The 22,620-nt window shown below is 38.7% G+C and overlaps 1 protein-coding gene across 1 annotated transcript in view; it reads left to right on the forward strand.

Moving 5' to 3' along the window:
• Window positions 1-22,620, forward strand: part of LOC140246993 (gamma-aminobutyric acid type B receptor subunit 2-like) — a 160,345-nt gene that overhangs the window by 113,975 nt on the left and 23,750 nt on the right. Inside the window, exons 2-3 of the mRNA XM_072326296.1 lie at window positions 18,765-18,902; window positions 20,384-20,554. Coding sequence (XP_072182397.1) covers window positions 18,765-18,902; window positions 20,384-20,554 — 309 coding nt within the window. The remainder of the gene's footprint in view (window positions 1-18,764; window positions 18,903-20,383; window positions 20,555-22,620) is intronic.

A 22,620-nucleotide genomic window follows, 5' to 3' on the forward strand; every position in this document is an offset into this window, starting at 1 on the left:
TCGGGAGCTTTTTAACGCAGCAGCGCGCCAACTTAGTCCCGCGGCCCTCTCGGCGGGAACGCCCCATGTGGCACCGTGTCTATTACGCGAAGCTCGTTCGGCATGGCACCCCCTGTCGCTTTCATTATTGTGGGCTTCGCTGACGGAATTCGGCGCCAAAACTCGCTCTCGTACTATTCTCGTCTGTACGCCTTTCTTTGTTGAGTACATACAATCATTATATATATATATATATATATATATATATATATATATATATATATATATATATATATATACATATACACATGATTGCGGTTATGATAATATTGCACGGGTGGACACTAGATACAGTGTATACTGTATCTAGTGTCCACCCGCATTCACAAGTTGGCGATATGTCGCAAGCTGTCTGTTACCATGGATACGATTACCATCATTACAATTGCATTTGCCATTGTTTTTTGCCCAATATGGTTGTGTTTCGTGAGGACTGCTTTTTCCATGTCAGCCAAAATTAGAGGTATGCCTTGATATCATCACATTTCCTTTTAAAGCAACATCACGTGTTAACTCCTATTGGTTAATAGATCCCCATCAACTGGTATGAATAAGCAACATTCATTGTAAGGTCAATTATTCATGTGTGTTTTTTTCTCAGATAGATGAAATAGCCTCAAAACTGGCAGTCCATACTGACGAAAACGAACAAACAAACAAAATACCATGAAGATATCGGAAAAGCACAAATAACGAAACATCTGAAATCAAGTTAAAATGTAATGATAGGAGCTAACAACCATACCCTCTATCATCATTATCAACTTCGGAAAGCAAGCTAGGTTCTGTGCATTGGTAGCTTTACGTTGTTGCAATCAATAGCATGTCCTCTTGTTCGTTGCGATATTTTCAAGGCATCAATATGTTGATGCATTTCCGGAGTTTCTCGAGATCAAAAATCTATGATCATTCCCCCGCATTGCCGAGCATAGAGACTGATCTAATCCCTTGTGTCTTAAGAAGGGAATCTTCTAACAGCTTCAGTGCATGTCACATTCTAATGCCGAAAGCAATGGGTTAAGGAATCACCGACTGGGGCGTCATTCGCGCCGGAATTGAGGGTACTAATCTTAGTGCCAGCCCTCCAATACAAAGTTGAAGGACACGTATTAGGGCATACCGACACTTAGTCCCACAGGCGGTGTTTCGTGTCATCCTCTTGAGTGCCGAAGATGTAACGCGACGTCTCCCTTAAGTGTCCATGTTGAAAGATAAGCCCAGGGAAAAATCGACGCGGCATCGAGCTTTATTGGAACAGATTGATTCAATAAAGTACATCTTTTACTGGCGAAAAGGGAGAGCTAATAGAGAGTGTGGGGAACAGAAAGAGAGAGAGAGAAAGAGAGACAGCGATAGAGAGAGAGAGACAGACAGAGACAGACAGACACTGAGAGAGAGAGAGAGAGAGAGAGAGATAGGTAGAGAGATATATATAGATATATAGATAGATATATTTTACATGTATATATAGAAATACATAACGATATTATGGAGAGAGAGAGAGAGAGAGAGAGATAGATAAGAAGGAAGATATAGATAGAGAAAGAGTGTGAGAGATAGTGAAAGAGAGAGGGAGGGAGGGATAGAAGGGGAGAGACTGGAAATCAGATGAAATATTTGGATTTAAGTGAGGCATTTTGGGCGTAGGATGCGGGATGTTTTGAATATCAAAAGTCACTGCTCGTGCTCCCAACATACTTCACTCTTCGAGATGACAAGATGCGAAGGAGGATGTTTTCCCCTCCCTAAACATGAAATTCGTCGACCTTTCCTTTAGGTCCTGTATGTTGGTGTTTGCTCGCTGCTGTTGTGTGCTGGGAATAGTTTTTGAATGTGTGTGCGTCTGTGTCTGTGTGTGTGTTTCCATCAACAAATTAAAGAAAAACCCGAATTACTCTTATCAATCGCAGAATGATACTGATGGAATATATTAGAATTAAACATGGGATCAGGCAATTTATGATTTGACATGGGGGAAAGAAATTAGTGATACCACAAAGGAAATACCAAGTGTGTATAACAGTGATATCGGGAAGTACAAGTCATAATGAGGAAACACAATATTCTACACATTTCACCTTTCATTTAGAGTCAATTCAATCAATTCAACAAAAAGGTAATACACAATAAAAAGTTCACATTTAACAACTGATATTGTTGAGGGTTTGAAAAAAAAAATACAAGTTGTAAAATATAACGCAAAATATACGTACGGATTATCTACTGTACAACTGTACAAGTAAAGAAAAATACACACACTCACGCACACGAGCTCGCGCACAAACACACATACAATAATCTAATGGAAGAGACTTGATCAGTTCCTTTAGTTCCTTCCCAGGTTTATGTGATATTGAGGATTCCTTTGCTTTGGAATTCAGCGAGATCCCAATTCTGTTTCAAGGCCACTTTTGGCGTGCATGTGATTGATACAACGAGAAGAAAGCTGCACGTGTAGAACCATATATACTCCGAGCGGACTCAGCTGCTGTGTATAGAAAATGATTTCAGTCCGACCTTTGTTTGAGGTTCATGAAAACCAACGTGTTTCATTTTTCTACTTTCTTCCTCACTCAGCCCCCTCACCGCCCGCTCTTCGCCTATGTGTGTGTCTGTATGTGCATCATGTACGAACACATTCATGATAGCGTATTAATCCTATGCTCTCTCTCTCTCTCTCTCTCTCTCTTTCTCCGTATTCTATGATATGATTATATACTTCATAACATATCGTACAAGTCCCCCCCCCTCTCTCTCTCTCCCCCCTTTCTTCCTCCGTGCTGTATGATATGATTATATATTATTTTATAACAATATATGCAATTGAAGGGTTTGTTTGCAAAAACCGATGAGTCCATTTTTGAAGATTTTTAAGTACGATCTCTGACATAAAGTACAAAATAATACCTTTTAAATGATATATTGGTCACTACATATAAAGCTATATTTTTGAAGATATGGTCAAAAGAGGCAAAAATTTTCTTTTTATTCTCTTTATTTTTCTTGACCTTTAATCGCAAATATCTCAATTTGGCAAATATGGACTTATCGGTTTTTGCAAACAAACTCTTCGTATGATCATATGCGTCTCTCCTTTTTCTCTTTCCGTCTACATACATTCAGTCCCCTTCTCTCACTCTCTCTCTCTCTAACTATCTTTATTTTCTGTCTCCCCTCTCTCTCTCCCACTTTCTCATTATTACCGGATAATAACTTGTCAGACCTTGGTAGAGTGAGATATGCACAAACCCTGGGATTTGTGTAATGTGACGTGAATTTGGCAGCCGCACTTGAGGCGGCGGGCGTGCCCAGTCAGCCGTGAAGCAAAGTTGGCGTAAAAATCACGGCGAGGTATATACCACGCCTTTCAATAACTTCTTCCTTTAGTCTTCGACAACTTCTTGGCGTCATTCAAGACTTCGTGATAATTGGGCACTGTCCCCCCCCCCCCACCCTCACACACACACGCAATAATTATGCAGACACTGCGCACGATATACGGCAAAGACAACTCCTGTGTCTGCGTGTCTGCCTGTCTGGCATAATAATCCTAACACATAATGATGATAACAATGATATGATAATTATAATGATAACATAAAATGCACAAATGCGCAAACTTGCACTCAAACGCACTGTTTATATACCTATTATATAGCCCTACACACACACACACACACACAAACATGCAATGACATGTATGAAAGATAAATGTTAGAAAAAAGTGATCAAAATGAATAGTTTTAAAATGCAATATTAAACAAAAAAAAAAACACGTAATTTGATACGTACAACATTGCATGGGGCCTAACGTGGCACATTTATTCCATTTTCTGAAGGAGAGAGTGAAGGAGTGGTACGCCAATTGCCAAATAACAAGTAAAAGGGGTAGATAAGTACAGGTAAGTTTCCATTGTGCTCTTAAACTATATAAATATTGATCAGGCGTAGTATATACTGCATTTCTCATAGGAGGCTTTCATTCGAATTTTTAAAGATAATAAAAAGTTTTGGTACCTCAAAAGTTTCCCTGAATTTCCGTGTTTCAGGTTAAAGTACCTTTCAAATAACTAACACTGTGAAACTTACTCGCCCCAAAGTGCTCTCATTTCTTAGTAATCATGCAATTAACTGCGACCAGCAGCCCCATACGCATAGCGACCAGCAGCCCCATACGCATAGCGTAATGGGGCTTCGCATTGTAGCATTCAGGATCATGACAGATTTAGTATCGCGGGTAAATATCAACTTAAAATAAAAAATAAAAAATCTTCAATTTGAAGACTTACCAATTAAGTTGAAGTCTTGAAAACAGGCTGCGGGCAACGTTTGGTTCTGCCAATAGTCCCTTTCTGTTCGAATTGATGACTGTATGTGACTCTGTCGAGAGGACCTCGGGAGAGCTACATACACTGATTACTACGGCCAGCGCATACGCACACATCACATGCGAACAAATTTCAAATCCACGAACGGATAAGATGTTTGTGTGCGCATCCGCTGGCCGTCAATTCAGTGTAGCTATCCCAAGGTCCTCTCGACCGAGTCACATTCAGTCATCAATTCGAACAGAAAGGGACTATTAGCAGAACCAAACGTTGCTCGAAGCCTGTTTTCAAGACTTAAACTTAATTGGTAAGTCTTCAAATTGAAGAATTTTTTGATTTTAAGTTGATATTTACCAGCGATACTAAATCTGTCATGATCCTGTAAGCTACAATGCGAAGCCCCATTTAGCTATGCGTATGGGGCTGCTGGTCGCAGTTAGCTACCCAGTATGCGTATGGGGCTGCACGCCCTGCTGGTCGCAGTTATCATGCAATAATGGTTTCGTACAGTACGTGTGCTACCTCGCCGCCGTACGGCGGCGGCTCTGGTACGAAACCATTATTGCATGATTGCTAAGACACGAGAGCACTTTGGGGCGAGTAAGTCTCACAGTGTTAGTTATATGAAAGGTACTTAAACTTGAAACACAAACTAAGACAAGGAAATTTAGGGAAACTTTTAAGGTAATACCAAAACTTTATATTATCTTTAAACTTATGCATCTGAACGTCTACAAATTGGTTTATACCGGATACAAATTTTCCGAATTCGTAGCGATTGGGATGAAGACTAAGCATACTTTCGAAATATAATTCATATAAAAAATCAATGAGCGAGGATGTGGAAATAGCAGCATCATATAAGAATGCATGATCGGGAGCTGCTCAAGCAAGCAGAACAAAAAACAAAAGAGAAAACAAACAAACAAACATAAATTCCACACAGGTGAACTTGTTAAGCAAGCGGTATTGTAATTTAATTACATCGCTACATTTCTGGAATATGTGAACTGCCATTGTCATCAACGTTCTTAAGTGTATAAATGTTTCGGGGGTTTTCTGAGTATTGGTTTATCTGGTCAAGGGTCACAATCATTAACACAAATCTATTTAGTCATTATCAATTTATGTACTACATTTTGTGAAATGATATAACTCGTCTGAATTGCGTGGGGGAAGCAAATTTTATTAATGCACTTTCGTAAAAAAGGCGGACAGTTATCGAGGCAATCAGAAGCCACCAAGTTTGCTGAGCCAATGATATTGGTTAGCGTGTTAAATTTATCTTATAGTGTTTTTTTTTTCTTTCGCTAGGAGTTGTGTCAATACGAACAATAACAACAACAACGGAACAGCAAACGAAAAGTGTTTTGTGTGCTTCAAGCATAGCCGAAAGGGGCTGGGAGCACTTTTGAAGAAATGCAACACTTTTTGATGAAGTTGTTTCTCACCTGGCTTACCTGCCATTGGAAAACAGGAGATTGAGTAGATTAAAAGTACATACGGGTTTATGCCTTGCAGACTCAGAATTAAAGATAAAACAAACAGAAATGGTACACTAAGTAGTGCTCGAAGTTGCCAGCGCGCGTGATAAAGAAAGATACTATCAAAATGTTTCACCCTTCTTAAAAAAGACATGCATGACATTAAAAAATATTACTATCATTATGATATTTTTGGCGGAGTACATGATGATGGAAGAATGCCTCATTCACAACCCCCCCCCCGTCTACCCTCTCCCCTGCCTCTACCCCCTCCCTTTCCCCCCTCCCTCTTTAATTCCACGACCCGTTAAACAGAATATAAGGAATCGTAGTGCGTAATAATATTGCTGGGCAAAGGCGGAATTGCCCAGCGGTGGTTTTTGTGTAATGCGATGTAAACTCCACGGTTGGTTCGCCGTCAATTATTCATACAGCGTGCCCGTTGGGCGAGCAGAGGTATAGAGGGATGTAGTGCAGGGCATTTCTCTTTCCCCCTTCTTTTTCTTCCTATTTTTCTTTCTTCTTTCTTTCTTTATTTTATCATTTCGTTGTCTTTCCTTTCTTTAATTTTTTTCCGTTTTGCTTTATTTTCTGTTGTTTTTTCTTTCTCTTAATATTTGATTTGTTCTCACTTTATTATTTTTTTCTTTCTATCTTTCCCTAGGCCTACCTCTTGCTAGCTCTTAATTCTTTTCTACTCATCCTTTCGCTTTTGCTCTCATTACTTGCTCGATTCAGCTAGGTTTCACATCAACCCATTCCATACGGGAACCTGGTGGCCTGTGTATTAAGTCTATGGGAATTTCAGAATTCAGTACAGAACAGGTTAATGTCAGAGATAGTAAAAGAAAACAAAGACAAAAACAAAAGTACTTTACCGGAAGAAAATCCTTAAAAATGAACATTTCTGTTTGGACCACAATTCAGGCTGAAAAGAGTATAGTGACACCCTCACACACACACACACACACACACACACACACACACACACACACACACCCCTACGCACGCAGACACACAAACACACTGGTCTCTAACAATAGGACAGCATACTCATGTGATGATATTGTGAAGATATATCACAGACTGCCAACAATATGGTTTGCCCGTTGGCATGATAAAAAGAAGAAGATTCTGATATTGAGTTATTTCGCGAATTTATACCACTTCATTTTTTATTTTTTTTTTTTAGTCCTCACGTATGTCACATTCTTTTGCGTTCGCCTACTGTATGCGACGGGTTTGTCAAGCTTATTTCGAGGTCAGTGATCACGCTGGAAAGTACAGCATGCATTTTTTTTTAAGTTCAAATGAAGATGTCATTGATTGTCGTTTGATAATACATTTCATGCTTATATTATTGCGAGTATGTTCGAGAAAGATATTCGGCAATGGTAAACACTGTAGAGCATGATGCGACTTATATATGTGACCGTGCACCTCAAAACGAACATAAAGTCGCACGCACTGATTTTGCGTGAGGACTGAAAATAAGTGAAATGGGTCAACCTAGCCGAACTTGACTTTTTCATATTTTCTGAAAGAGCGGGTCTTCTTTTACATTATGCTAAAATTTGGTATGATAAAACGGGCAGGAAAGTGTGTTTTTACAGCAGTTTATCTCGACTATTTTTGGTAGAATAGTGTGATTAGGTGAGTCTTTAGAATCCCTTTTTCATTTCTGAAAAACCTTGTCCACACTCTTCACTTTCAACTCTAATAACTTTTGAAAGGATAGTGCTACTGCTTTGAAAGTTGGCATTGATTATAGACAGAATGCGCTAATGAGGCATGCTTAATTTCATTTTAATCTGATAATCTCTTCATTGTTGTTACTCTGGTGGTTTACTTCCTGTTTTTTGTCCCATTCATCGCACAGCCAGCACGGTTTGGTAAAGATTAAGCGCTTGAATAGACACTGTACTTCAGAGCCTCTTTTCTCAGTTCACACTCTTCCTGAGTTTGTGCTTTCTTTCCAATATTTAGATAGGTTAGGAGAGTCCATTTGATTTGAGTTATACATCATTTTAAAGCTTAAAGTCTGCTCTTTCAGAAAATGGTCTTAACTAAAAATTCATGTCTGGCGACTTTTTGTTTGTTTTGAGGTGCAGGGTCACATATGGTTAATTTGAATTATTCTTTCATCTACTTGAGTGAAATTTCAGCTAAAGCATACGAACAAACAGACAAACAAACAACATGATTTCCACTTTCTTCCCGTCAGCCCTTCCGCATCACCTGACTGCGCATGCGCGTGAAGCCATAGGTACGCATCAGCGCGTTTGGGATTCCGAAGCATAGAGCTTGAAATTGAGAAACCGTGGCATCAGACTGTGATATTGAGATATACTCGCATCGCACGCTTCACGACAAATCTGGCACATACATAAAGACAACAGTACGTGGAGAATGCATAAACATTGGGGGGGGGGGGGGGGGGAAGGAGTGCACTCGACTGTAACATTAATGTAAGCGCGTAGGAATATTGTGTTAGCACCTGATTGCAGTATGTTTCAGTACCCAATGTCACCAAGCGTTATCATGATAGCTCGACTGCAGTTGTGTGGTCGCGTTCAAAATTGACTTGCTTGCCGGGCCTCAAGGCTGAGAGGCAGGGAATGTAAATGTTTAATCTGTCTCGTGTGAAACATTAACAAGCAAATTGTAAACGAGCGGGGAATTACTCGTCCTGGGCCAGCGACTGTAATATCCCGAGCAACCGAATGCAAGCAACAGTCAGAGTCGTCTGGACAGTGGCGTAACTACGGGGGGGCATGGGGGGGCACGTGCCCCCCCAATCCGCTGGTAAAAAAAAAAGAAAAAAAAAGAAGAAAAAAGAGAAAAAAAAAAACCTATTGATACCAAAATGGTAATTCAAGGGTTAAGTAAACTGCTTTTGAAATCGACATGAAAGGATGATGAAGAAAAAAGATATTTTTCTAAGATTTCTTTTAACCATATAATTAAAGAGGCATTATAGTGAAACATTGTTCAAAAAGCCCGGAGACGACAAAAGATTGTGATTCAGTGTGATTCCTGGTTGGCAATTTGAATACAAGCAGGATGTGCGCAGTGTACTCAGAACATCGGAATGGTAAAAAGAGTCGCTGCAATGTTGCGCAATGTGATGTTTGATAGGTTGTACACATTTGCTATCAAAGCTTGATCATTGATTTTGCAGTGTTGCTTTACATACTAGTCTATATTAAAATGCCTTGCATTGCCAATAATAAGACTTGACCTTGGCTATTTCCTAACTTTTCCATCTATATGAAACACACACACTCACAAACACAAACAAATTAGGGGATGCTCTATATAAAGTGCAGATTCTGGACATCCTTCTCCCGCTTGGTCACTTCGACGCCCCCTCGCTGGTCATACCTCCCCCAATCATAAACATAAACCGACACCCTTGACTACCAGTGGCGGATCCAGGGGGCGCACCGGGCGCCCCCTCCCTCCAAAGCGAAAAAATATATATGTAGCTACAAACGACAGTTTTTTGGACTGTAAAATGTCAAAATTTTCAAGCTCGCTCGCTTCGCTCGCTCGCATTTAATCGTTATGCAATTCTCCTGATGCTGCTGTCAGTAATTGCCAGCAGTTGCGCCCGGTGCGTCCCCTCCCCTTAATTTCCAAAGCGAAAAAATATAGCTACAATCGGCAGTTTTGGGACTGTAAAATGTCAAAATTTTCAAGCTCGCTCATTCGCATTTAATCGTTATGCAATTCTCCTGATGTTGCTGTAAGTAATTGCCAGCAGTTGCGCCCGGTGCGCCCCCTCCCCTTAATTTCCAAAGCGAAAAAAATATAGCTACACACGGCAGTTTTGGGACTTTAAAATGTCAACATTTTCAAGCTCGCTTGCTACGCTCGCTCGCATTTAATCGTTATGCAATTCTCCTGATGTTGCTGTCAGTAATTGCCAGCAGTTGTGCCCGGTGCACCCAGGCCCTCTCCTTAATTTCCAAAGCGAAAAAAATATAGCTATAAACGGCAGTTTTGGGACTGTAAAATGTCAAAATTTTCAAGCTCGCTCGCTTCGCTCGCTCGCATTTAATCGTTATGCAATTCTCCTGATGTTGCTGTCAGTAATTGCCAGCAGTTGCGCCCGGTGCGCCCCCTCTCCTTCATTTCCAAATCGAAAAAATATAGCTACAAACGGCAGTTTGGGGACTGTAAAATGTCAAAATTTGCAAGCTCGCTCGCTTCGCTCGCTCGCATTTAATCGCTCTGCAATTCTCCTGATGTTGCTGTCAGTAATTGCCAGCAGTTGCGCCCGATGCGCCCCCTCCCCTTAATTTCCAAAGCGAAAAAAATATACCTAAAAACGACAGTTTTGGGAACATAAAATGTCAAAATTTTCAAGCTCGCTCGCTTTGCTCGCTCGCATTTAACCGTTATATGCCATTCTCCTGATATTACTGCCAGTAATTGCCAGCAGTTGCACCCGGTGCGCCCCTCCCCCCCCCCCCCTGAATTTCCAAAGCGGAAAAATATAGCTACAAACGGCAGTTTGGGGACTGTAAAATGTCAAAACTGTTCAAGCTCGCTCGCTTCGCTCGCTCGCATTTAATCGTTATGCCATTCTCGTGATGTTACTGCCAGCAACTGCCAGCAGTTGCGCCCGGTGCAACCCCCTTAATTTCCAAAGCAAATATATATATATATATATATATATATACATACATATATTATCATATATTGCTACAAACGGCAGTTTGGGGACTGTAAATGTCAAAATTTTCAAGCTCGCTCGCTCCGCTCGCTCGCATTTAATTGTTACGTTATGCAATTCTGATGTTGTTGCCATGAGGTGCCCCCCCAATGTCTTGACCCACGGTACGCCACTGCGTCTGGAGTTCATCGATCCCGACTGTGTTGACATTATTCAGGCGCGCCGAGTTCGCACATTTTTTTTTTCTTTGTACTTTTTTTTTTTTCTCGCCGCAGGCGATATGGACTTCTCTGCGCCTATCGATACACGCAGTGTCAGAAATGCGATCGAAAGGCTTCGCGCCTGAGTGCTGTTTGAATGTTTTTGAATTCAAATGACCATTATTTACAGCTAAAGATTTCAGCGCGCATTTGAACTGCAGAGACCTGTCTCATGTTGTTGTTGTTGTTCTTATTATTTTTTGTCTGCTTCTTCCCCGCTCTATATGGCAACTGCTCACACATTCCACTGTCTTTTTCTTGAATCAGATTCCCGCACCCCATCCCAATCCTTTCCCCTCTCCCTTTCCTTATTTATTTGTTTCCCTTCTCTCTCCCTCTGTTTTTTCCCCCCAGCTGACTTTTGCCACTCAGCTTTTCTTTTTCCTTCTTCCGTCTCCATAGTTTTCTTTTTATTCTTTTTTAATTTCTGTTGGAAAGAGAATCGTTTGTAGCCTGAAATAATGTTATAAGTCAAACTGAACAAACGTTATGAGGGGGGGGGGGGAGTGATGGAGGTTACGGGACGGACATCTACTCCTATTTTTCTGCGTGCAACACTGTGCGTATGTGTATGTGTGTGTGTGTGTGTGTGTGTGTATGTATGTTTGTCGTCGTGTAAGCATTGACTTCGTGTTGTAGAGAGAGTACCATAGCTGCGTAAGTACCCATAACAACAATAATAATAACAACAACAACATTATCCTTATCATCGACATTTATGCATTTGGAGTCGGTATGTCGAGAAAAAAAATATCCACTCATATTTTTTTTTTCAGTTGTCCTGTCGGATGGAAGTTTAAATCTGAAAGCATCTTCCTGTTACCATATATACATACTTCCATTTTCGTAGAGTCGCAATCAAATTTAATCGGTTTATTGGATTACACGAATAAATTCAATCAAACGTTTCAGAGAGTAAGGGGGAGACTTATGAAAATTAGTAATCTCTTTCCTTGCCCTAGCATTATCTGCTTTAGTAGAGCGGCCTCGAATTCGTTTCTTCGCTCCTTCGTTTCCATGTACATACAAATCCGTATATGTGTAATCATATAAATGTACAAAGAATTCCATATGCGGTGTGTTCATTATGTGTTACTACAGATATACATATATATATATTTTTTTTTGTGTGTGTGTGTGTATAGAACTGACTACACTTGTATTTTCTATTTAGATAAATGCTCATCTCATTTCCATGTTGTGTCCAGCTACATACGTATATTCCTATCTTTATCATACACAGTAACAATACAAGCACTGCTGATTTACCGCTGTACACTTCAAAATGTGTAGAATAATCCGTTAAAAGTCACTGGTCCCTGGATATCTGTCTCCAATGTCGGCATAAATGTTTCTCGTGTTTGAATCCACTGCATGTAAACTGCATCGCAATTTTTATTTGTGCAGTTTCCGGGAATAGTACTGAATATTCAATTCCTCAGGCAGACGTATAGCAGAGTGCACCATTCTGCAAAGTAAATTACAATGACATTTTATAATACATTTAGGAGATTCCAGCAGTATTTGAGTCCATGATTCTAGCAAATTAATTATAATAATTATCATAATGTGTATTCTGTGAACAGCAGAAAAAAAGACAAAGAAAAAAGAAGAGGAAAACATGACGGATAATAATGACAGTGTGTGAGTGTGTGTATTAGATAGCTGATAAATAGATGGAGAGAAAGACATACGGATAAGTAGGCCCCTTCTAGATAGAGAGAAAGAGAGCTGGGAGATTAAAGGGAATGGTACAGTATTGGTGGAGATGAGAATTTGGCTTTTAACTTTTTGCAAGATACCAAGAAAACACTTTGATATAGTACAGAGCATACCATTTTAAGAGGAATTTAAAGTTTATTTGATGAAAATCGGGTTTGGAATGTCTGAAACATCCAAAAACAAAGTAAAACAAAGCGATTGTAATAAAGTGTGGGTCCCACACTTTATTAGAATTGCTCTTTTTTGTATATCTCAGCCATTTCAAAACCAATTTTCATCAAATAAACATTGAATTCCTCATAGAATTACATGCTCTTTCATATTTCATAAGATGTTTCTCATCATCTCACCAAAAAATGTTAGAAACCTGAAATTAGGTCTCAACCAAAAGTGTACGATCCCTTTAAGTTATACAAAATAAATCAGTACTAATGAAAGAGGTAATGATTAGACCACTATACTGTTCATTGTTTGATTCATCTGAGACCTTTCTACGAGTTGAATTCCTGGAAGGTGTATTAACCCTGCTTTTCAGTGGATGTAAGTTAATACAACCTTTAAATGTGTCTCTGACGTATTATGTAAAAACTGAAGGGTAATGAGACACGCTCGCTCAACTGTTTTATGTTCACTTTTGTTTTTTAGTTGTCATTTTTCGTGTGTGTATGTGTGTGTGTGTGTGTGTGTGAGTGTGCGTGTTTTTTTTCTCTTTTTTTCTTTATTCATTATTATGATTATGATTATTATTATTATTATTATTTTTTTTTTTGGGGGGGGGGGGGGTGTTCCATCAAGCCACATGTCCATGGATATCTAATACAGAAAAGTGCAGCCATCTATGGAAGACAGAGTTACCTCGTGTTGCAGGATGCATTATTCTCAAGCACGTCATAACTTATTCAAGAGTATCTGATACACCAATTATAGCGCCGCCTACGGTGATTGGCGTCGATCACGTTACCGCTCTTGTTTCGAGTGAAAGCCGTTTGCCGAACCCGCGTGGAAATGCGAACCGTGCCTGGATAGCTCTTGAGTAGAACTCCGTGGAACCCTTGGAGCCTTTCGCGCCAAAGTGCGTCTACTAGTGTGTAATAAGTGCGATCTCGTGAAATCCATGAGAGGTCCGCATGTTTATTACTTCAGCTAGTTATTTCAAAATATATATAACATATTCAATGCTCTTTTTTTTCTTTCAAATAACATTTATTCGTATTTGAGAGAACAAAACATAACATGAAAATGTTCATATATAAGCCTTAATTTGAGAGAACATAAGACATAATTCAATAAATCATTTGGAAATTAAACTAAGGTCTGACAGAACGTAATTTGTTTACCTCAAATATTTTGCGTAATTCTTATAGAAACATATATCTCTATCTACATTCCCTCTGATCAACACCCTTATTTAAATGCCATAGTCAATGACTCTGTCCAGATTTAGCAACTTGAAATATCTTGCTGCTGCTGAACAAAACAATCTCAGTTTTGTGATACTTCTACTAATTAAAATATGTAAGAAACATTAAACGTTCTTATTGCATCATGTAGATAACGACATACAGCTGTTTTGCATTCAAATTATTCATATACATAATGATAGAGAGACATTATATTGTAAAAATTTCAATATCAATGACACACGCGACCTTGAGGGGAGAATTTGCCAACCCGTTAAGGACAGTTTGATTTTGCTACAACATGCATTTCCCATAGACATCTGCCTGAGTTATACTCGGGACTGGTCCTCAACGGGTTAACATTTTCAACTATAATTCATTCAATCGCATGCTTTACTGCTGGATTGGTTATTGCACATTTCCAACACACCCTCTCACAAAGTATAATTATTCATATCTATTCAAGATATAGAAAGACTGGAAATGACAAAAAAAAAAATAATCTGTACAAACATAAGACCAGGGCCCAATTTTGATGAAAAAAATGTTGGTTATAGGATGGCAACTCTTGCTGTAATGGCAACTTTCCATATCAACAACCAACTAGGTATCTAAATTTTGTTGTTACCATGACGATTGACATTCCAGAAAGAGTTGCTATCTATCAACTTTTTTTTTTTGTAAAATGTTGCCCACACATTGTTTACAAACCCATGTCATCTGCTGGCTGGCCAGTTAAAAAAGAAATTCCGTACGTGAAAAGCTTATTCTAACCTTTTTTCCTTTGTTTTTTCTCCACGAGTGTTCTGAAATTCAATCCAGAGCACTAATATCTGGACTCATATTCATGATATTGCTTGTCCTGATGTGGTGTTTACTCTTATCGAAATACGCTATCCTGGCCTTGAATTGTTTTTATTGATTCAAAACAAAATAGTTTCAAAGAAAATCGAGATAATAGTTCCTTCTTTATAAACCAACGTTATATGTGCAGACATTAATTTCATAGAAACTGCGCACTCTTTTGAAGAGTGGTGCTTCCGGTATCATTCAATCAAATAACACCTGCAAAGATGTAAGGTGGCGGATGGAGAGATATTGATTTGTATAGGTAAAAAGGTTGAAAGGACGTTGAGAATGAAATTATGCAGGGAAACTGTCAGGTATTAGTTTCAGATGGAGAGGCTTGAGGGAAGCATTACAAAGCTGGTACATTATTTTAACATTTCACTCACACACATAGCTGGTGACTATTCCCTTGGTTCGTCTAGACAGACACCTCATGAAGCGCTTTGTTAGCATGATATCATGAAATATGTTTATTCATTTCATTTCGGTTTATTGGATTACACGAATAAATCCAATCAAACGTTTCAGAGAGTAATGGGGAGACTTATGAAAATTAGTAAGCTTTTTCCTTGCCCTATAGCATTATCTGCTTTAGTAGAGCGGCCTCGTTTTATTACATTTTCAACAACATAAGACATAAACAGATATATGTATATATAAATTATATGTACATAAATATTATGTCATGGCATATCATTCCAAAAATACTTCTCACGTTCTTGGGAACTCCTCAATGTATCAAAACGTCCTTCGTTTTTACTGTAAGTTCTCGCATTTTTACGTCTATGATTATAAATATAATAATGGACAGAGAAACAGACACAATGAACCGTGAGAGTCATTCTGTAGACAGAGGTGGAGTAGATGCAAAGCACATAAAGAATGAGAAAAAAAATATATATTTCTCTTACTCTCTTCCGTGTATAAATAGATAGATACTGAGATTGATAGATTGGGAGACAGACGGACGGACAAACATACACATACACAAAGAGAGAGAGAGAGAGAGAGAGATGGTTACAGTAAGAAAAGTGGAGATATATCAAGACAGTAGAACACTAAAATATTTTGCTTCCATGTTTCGTTCACTGCTGCCATCCCCGGAATACTGTATTATTAACCTTGTGTTCAGAGTAGTTCATGCGGTAACGCATTTTCTAGCAAGCAGGACTTCGTTGTTCTAAAACACACGAAGTTCGAAAGAAGATGGAGACAAAAATAAGTTGTCGATATGTAGAATTGCTTTCCAATCATATTTTTCACTGATATAGTTATATCTCATTTCTACATGTGCTCTTAAATGAACATAAAATTATGACACAAAGGTGGAATCGTACTTGTTCGCGTATACGCGTTCTTTCCTATTCATTTATTGCTTCTTCTTCTTCTTCTTTTTTTTTTTTGCAGCTGCATTAGCTTGTTCCTTGGCAGCTTATCAAAATATTTGCCCTGTACCATCTTTAATTACTCAAATAAGTGACACACCCTCTTTTCTAGTCTCTCTATCATTTCCTGTCTGTGCTTTCTCCCTCTCCCAACATCTCCTCTCTTCTCATATTCCCCTTTCTAATTCCCTGTCACTTCCTCTCACCCTCCCGCCCTCCATCTCTATCTATCTATCTATCTATCTATCTATCTATCTATCTATCTATCTATCTTTCTGTCTTTCTGTCTATGTATCTATCTATCTCTCCCTATATGTCTCTATTCTTTAATTTTCTAGTAATCTCTCTTCCCGGTATCTCCTCTCTCATCCCCTATTCTCTATCCGTTCTCCGTCTTTACTCTCCAATATATTGCCCAAAGAAGTCCAGACGAGGAATCTTACTGTAATTAATTTCTCCGACCAGTGTTTGTTTATTGACATAGGTGAGATCATTTCTTTAGCCTCGTTGACATGATAAGTTCACCATTATTTTATAAATGCTGTTGTTTCCTACCCCCCCCCTCTCCATTATCTTTCTTATCTCAATCTACCGAGACGCCACACTATCTCGCGGGCTCTGGAAGCTCATTACAGGCTCACCAAATCTTAAATTGCAGCCTCCTCACCAGGGGCAATGACCTTTATACCCCCAGACTGCAATAATTTCAAATCACCGGCTGTCTACCTAAGGGACATCTACATAGACAAACTACTTTAGTCGAAGGAATATACCTGCTGTGGTAATTGTCAGGGAACTAGGGAGGGATTAAAGAGAAGATGAGTAGGAGAGAAAGTAAGAGAGGAAAAAGAACGATGTAGAGATAGAGAGAGAGAGTGAGAGAGAGAGAGAGATAATCATGGTAAAAAAGTGTTACTTCGCCAGATTTTTCTTGTTCCTTGGGGGTCGTGCTTGGCATATACTGGGTTCTGTGGGGCTAGGGTGAAAAATGGTAGAGTCAAGATTTTTCAGAAGTGCCATTGACCGGATTTATTACTATTATTATCATTTTGTAATATTCATTGCTTACCTATGCCTGGAATTAATAATAGAAAGTTTGTGACTTTGATTCTAATCTCAAAGCTTGCATGCTCGTTTGGTTGTTTACTTATTCGATTTCCTTTATGCATCTTTTATACATAAATCAATCAATCATAAATCAATTTTCTTTCACTATATGGATTACAATGTACATAACAACAAAGTCGTTATTGCATTATCAATAATGATGTCTTCTCGACTCGGGTCGCTTCGGTCGTAAAGGTCAGTTAGATGCACACACACACACACACACACACACACACGAAACAACTAACAAACAGAAGTATACAAAATTAAATTTAAAATGGTAGTTCTACATACTGAATTGGAGTATTACATTTTGTGCAGTTGCCTTGAACTTCTTTCTTTCTGATCTGTATTTGTTTTGTTGTTGTTGTTGTTGTTTGTGTTTGTCTTGATTTCTGACTTACCAACATTTCTTAGCCCAGAATGTTTTAGCACTGAGCTTTCACCATTCCTATCCATTACAGTCAATGATGCCAATACGCATACGTGAAATGAGTGTACTGATTCGACTGTAATCTGTCTGAGTAAAGTTAATTTGTTTGACTAATGTTTATTGGATTGTAATCTATGTGACTAATGAGACCTAATGACTCGAATGATTATCTTCGCGGCCTCAGTCTACATTCATCCCTGATTGAGTTTATTAGCAGAATAAGCGTTTGGATACATCGACAGGTTAATTCAATTTCCAGGCCAGTCTTTCCGGAAACATGATTCCACCATCTCATTCATCAGTTCGTCCATCCATTCATACCAATATTCAATTTCCTTTTAGAATGGAGCCAGCATACACTTCTTTGCAATCATGAGATTCACACAAGCGGGCAACTGACAAAACATAATGAAACGAAACAAAAACAAGCAAATCAACGCGCAGCTTTATGCAAGGTTTACTTCTAGAGAGCCTAGATTGAAATAGCTTTGTGAAACATGTGAAACATAATGACAGCAATAGTTACATAGAAAGGGAAGAGACGATATGGGTGTGGTTGAAAAATAATTCCCCTCTATTTATTTTATCAAGTCTCTTTGCTCGCTCGATCTCTTGAATATTTTTTCTTTGCACATTGTTTACAAGGCAAAAAAAAAAACCACCTTGTATTATTATTCTGATGTACTAGTCATATACGAGAAGTATGAAAAAGTATTTGAATTGAATTGAACTGAATTGAATTGAATTGAATTGAATTGATATGAATTGAATTGAATTGAAATGAATTGAATTCAATTCAATTCAATTCAATTCAATTCAATTCAATTCAACTGAATTCAATTCAATAGTGAAACTTACTTCCTTCTCTAACTGTCACAATGTACAGTAACTCCTTGCACGCTCTGAGTGCCAATTGGGAAAGAAAGTTAAATCTCTTAGCTTTGTACACACTCTCCAAAGTTCCTGTTAAGCGTTGACAGAGAAAGGGTAGACCAAAAATTATTAATATACTCACCTTTTATTCCCTGTTTTCCTCTCTCTCTCTCTCTCTCTCTCTCTTTCCAATTTCGATGTAGTGTGACATGGCGACAGGGCTGAAGGCTTTCTTCGAGTCTATGGCAAGACCGCCGAGAAAGTTTATGGTGTTTGGAGGGGCGTGTCCGAGTGTGACGTCACCCATCGCCACCTCCGTTCATTGGTGGAATCTCGTCCAGGTAAGAGCTACAAACATCATTAGATTTGCAATATTGCGCCTTTTCTCCGTCTCTCTCTCTCTCTTTAACTTTTTTTTTTTTGTCTATTCCCTCAGTCTGTCTTTTTTCTTTCCATTGTTGGAACCTACGTCATAATAACCATTATTTGATATCCATGCAATATACATGTATCATCTTATCGATCTCATTAAAGTATAAAATCATTCAAAAGTGCCTTGGTCTGTGTCGATACAATGTTTCAGTTTCAGTTTAGTTCCACAAGTTCAGGTAAAAACATATAAATATACAATCAATCAGTTCTTACACATACACATAGAAACCAAATATTGTTTTGGATAAATACATAATCACAGTTAAAAGTTAAAAAGTGTGTGTTCCAGATCGACATAACAATTAAAATAAATGGTGGAGGAAATCAGAAGTAGGCCATTAGCCTTTCGAGGCTGATCCCCTGAGCAAATATACAATATTAAAACTGTATGTCGTTATACATTGTTACATATATCATGAGTCGCATAAAAAAGAACTGGATTTGCAATAAATAGGGACAAGAAGAAGAAGACGGAAAAAAAGAGAAGCACATCCAAAAGGAAGGAACCATGACATACCAAAAACTATAAAAAGGGTGGGACAAAAAAATGGGCAAGAATTAGCATTGAATGCAATTTCAGAAATATATATTTGGTTTGAGCATATAACATTCTGTAAAAAATGTAACAATGGACATGCCTATCACAAACCGATCTGTTTATCGGCATAGCTCACAACTGTTACTGACCATCGTTACTGTTTCGACGTGTTCCCATTCGCACACCTGCAAATTGAACCCTTTATGTTACAAATTGTTTGACTTTTGAAAATGCAGCGACAAGTTGCTTTCAGTACAGATTGCAAATAAGAAACGAAATTATTACTGTTTGCTATCGGTGGTCCCAAGGAAGACAATGAATCCACACGGCTTTCACTCCACTCCAAAATCATGTCTTGCCTTTAATCATTATTTTGAATCAATGAATCAATATGGGCACAACCGATTCCCACCGGCGCCTTGGACTAGGAATCTCGGAACTGCTCCGTTGTTTGCTTACCCGTATATTTGTCCTTGTTCATTATTATGCTGAGACGTGTGAATACCCCTTTCCTCACCCGCAGCGACAATAAGTACACTCTTATGACAGGACAAGAGAGAGCATCTTTAATAGCGTGACGCTAATGCCCCCCCCAAAAAAAAACCAAACAAACAACAACAACAACAACAACAACAAACAAACAAACATACAAACACACGATTGAATATCTCTATCGTTTAATCAACCCTTTAACTCCATTAAAAGTACCGTGATGGTAGTGTTCGTTTATTTGCTTTAATGTTTGTTTGTTTTTTGTTTTTGGTTATTTTACGAACTTTGCCCCTGCAACAGTTGTAGGGATTAATATATCATTCGAAAAGCTTAGTGTTATAATGAATCATTTATTTGCAGCTCTCTTACGCCGACACTACACCATCCCTCTCACAGCGGGACAAGTACCCGCACTTTTTCCGCACCGTTCCGTCTGAGACCGATATCGGTGCGGCCAGGGTTCGTCTCTTTCAGCTGTTCAACTGGACCAGCATCGCCACAATTCACCAGGATACACCTCGATACTCCTACGTATGATGATTGCATCCAAATGTTATCTTTAACTTTATTTTTCTTAACTTTTATACAATAACCATACGCTGCATCGTGTCCTGACAGTGCGCTTTTATGTAAGTGATGATACAACAAGAAAGAAAAAAACTAAAGACAAATAACGATTGTTAAAAATTAATGATTAAAACAACAACGGTAGCAGCAGCCTCACTCTGAAATCCATAAACCAGCTTAATACTCTTCATGTTTTTCCGGCAAAAACAATTCAACCATGACGTTGATTAAAATGGCATGATCTTATCTGCCCCCCCACGGAAGAAAGCAGTAACTGCATAACTGCTGAGCTGAGATAAATGCGATTTTGTGTTTTTTGCAGATTCTTTAAAAATACAGAAACATTCAAAAATAATTTTGTGGTATGATTATGCACCATACCTAGTTGTCTAACAATACCTAGGAAAGAAATATGTTTCCATTATTTTTTAAATGTTATTTAGGAAAATGCAGTTACTGCGGTGGCTCACCCTTGTTTCTGGGTAGTTTCCCCACGGAAAAAAGCAGTAACTGCAGACGGCCAGGAGTCTGCTGTTTTTCCCATGGAAAAAAGCAGTAACTGCACATGTCACATGACCATAGGAGGAGAATTGTTACCACCACCAGGTTATAAAGTTCTTCTACTTTCTGGTTAGTCTAGATCTATAAGATCTAGGACCTAACGCTAGACCTAGACTAGGTCTTGTCGATTGAATGGCATTCTGTGTAAAAATAAGGTACATGTAGGCCTACCCTAATTGAACTTTGAAGTGCCCGGCCTTGCCCCTGACACATGACCCTGGACTAGACAATAAAATATCAAGTCTCTTCGTCTTAGATCCTAGTTGAACTCTGACATTACACTTAAGCTAGACTACAGATCTATGCCCAATGTTAGTGCTAGACCTAGATCTATTAGGACCTACGTTAGATTAGGCCTAGGCCTACTGACATTTTGTCTAACACTAAACAGTTAACAATAGATCACTACTCTGTAACGTTAGATCTGGTACGCGGTAGACCTATAGGGCCTACATCTAACGTTAGACTATGTGTATTAATACTAGTGCTCATCTCCCTTCAATATATTTTCAGCTCACCTAGATTTTCTTGTTCTGGCCAAAGCCATGGCTACCATGACTTTTCCTCTGCAATTCATGATAGATTTACAGGCATGCCTGGACCGCAGAAACTGTGTGACAGCATGGTTAGCACTGGCATGATCACTCAGACTGTACCAGACCTGCAATACTGTGCAAGTGATGACTGTGATGTGATGCAGTGTTTAGCTAGTTACTGTGCAGTATGCTGCAGAATTTACGCGCATGAAGCTGCTGCACGCGTATTCTACACTCTGAGCGCGCTGAGTCTGCCAGGTTTGCTAGTCTCCAGAAAGAAGCTTTTTCTACAACTTGTCATGTGATTCCCTGCGGGCAGAGTCAAGTTACTGGTGAAACAATCTTTGTTATATCTACTCCCCTAAATTATGGAATAAAGTGCTGTTTACATTGTTAAAAAAAAAAAAATTAGTAGAAAAAATAAATGGTATTAGGGGAAAAATATACAGGAAGGACTATACAGAGTCTGAATGATTAGACTAAATTGTTAGTTACTGCTTTCTTCCGTGGGCTTTGTTAGTTACTGCTTTCTTCCGTGGGGAAACTTGCAAAGTTGAATCAACTGGATGCAGTTACTGCTTTTTGCAAAAGTGAAAAATTGCATTTTTGGTCACTTTCATTTTTTTTTGGTGCAAAACTGACCTGTTAACATTGGAGAGCATTGGGTAAACTATTCATTTTTGCAAAAAAGTAAACATTCATAAAAATGTCAGTTACTGCGTTTTTCCGTGGGGGGGGCAGTTATGTGACCTTGCCACTAATAATGTGTTTGCAAAAAAAAAAAAAAAAAAAAAAAAAAAACAATCAAAGAAAGAAAACTAAAAACCTCTGTCGCTTTAAACGCTAACACATTAAAGAAATAAAAAGCATTTGATAATAGCTGATACGGTGTAAAACGTGAATAAGAAATGTCATCAAAAGATTGGCAAGTTT

This window comes from Diadema setosum, chromosome 3, assembly GCF_964275005.1.
Source record: "Diadema setosum chromosome 3, eeDiaSeto1, whole genome shotgun sequence".
Classification (NCBI taxonomy): domain Eukaryota; kingdom Metazoa; phylum Echinodermata; class Echinoidea; order Diadematoida; family Diadematidae; genus Diadema; species Diadema setosum.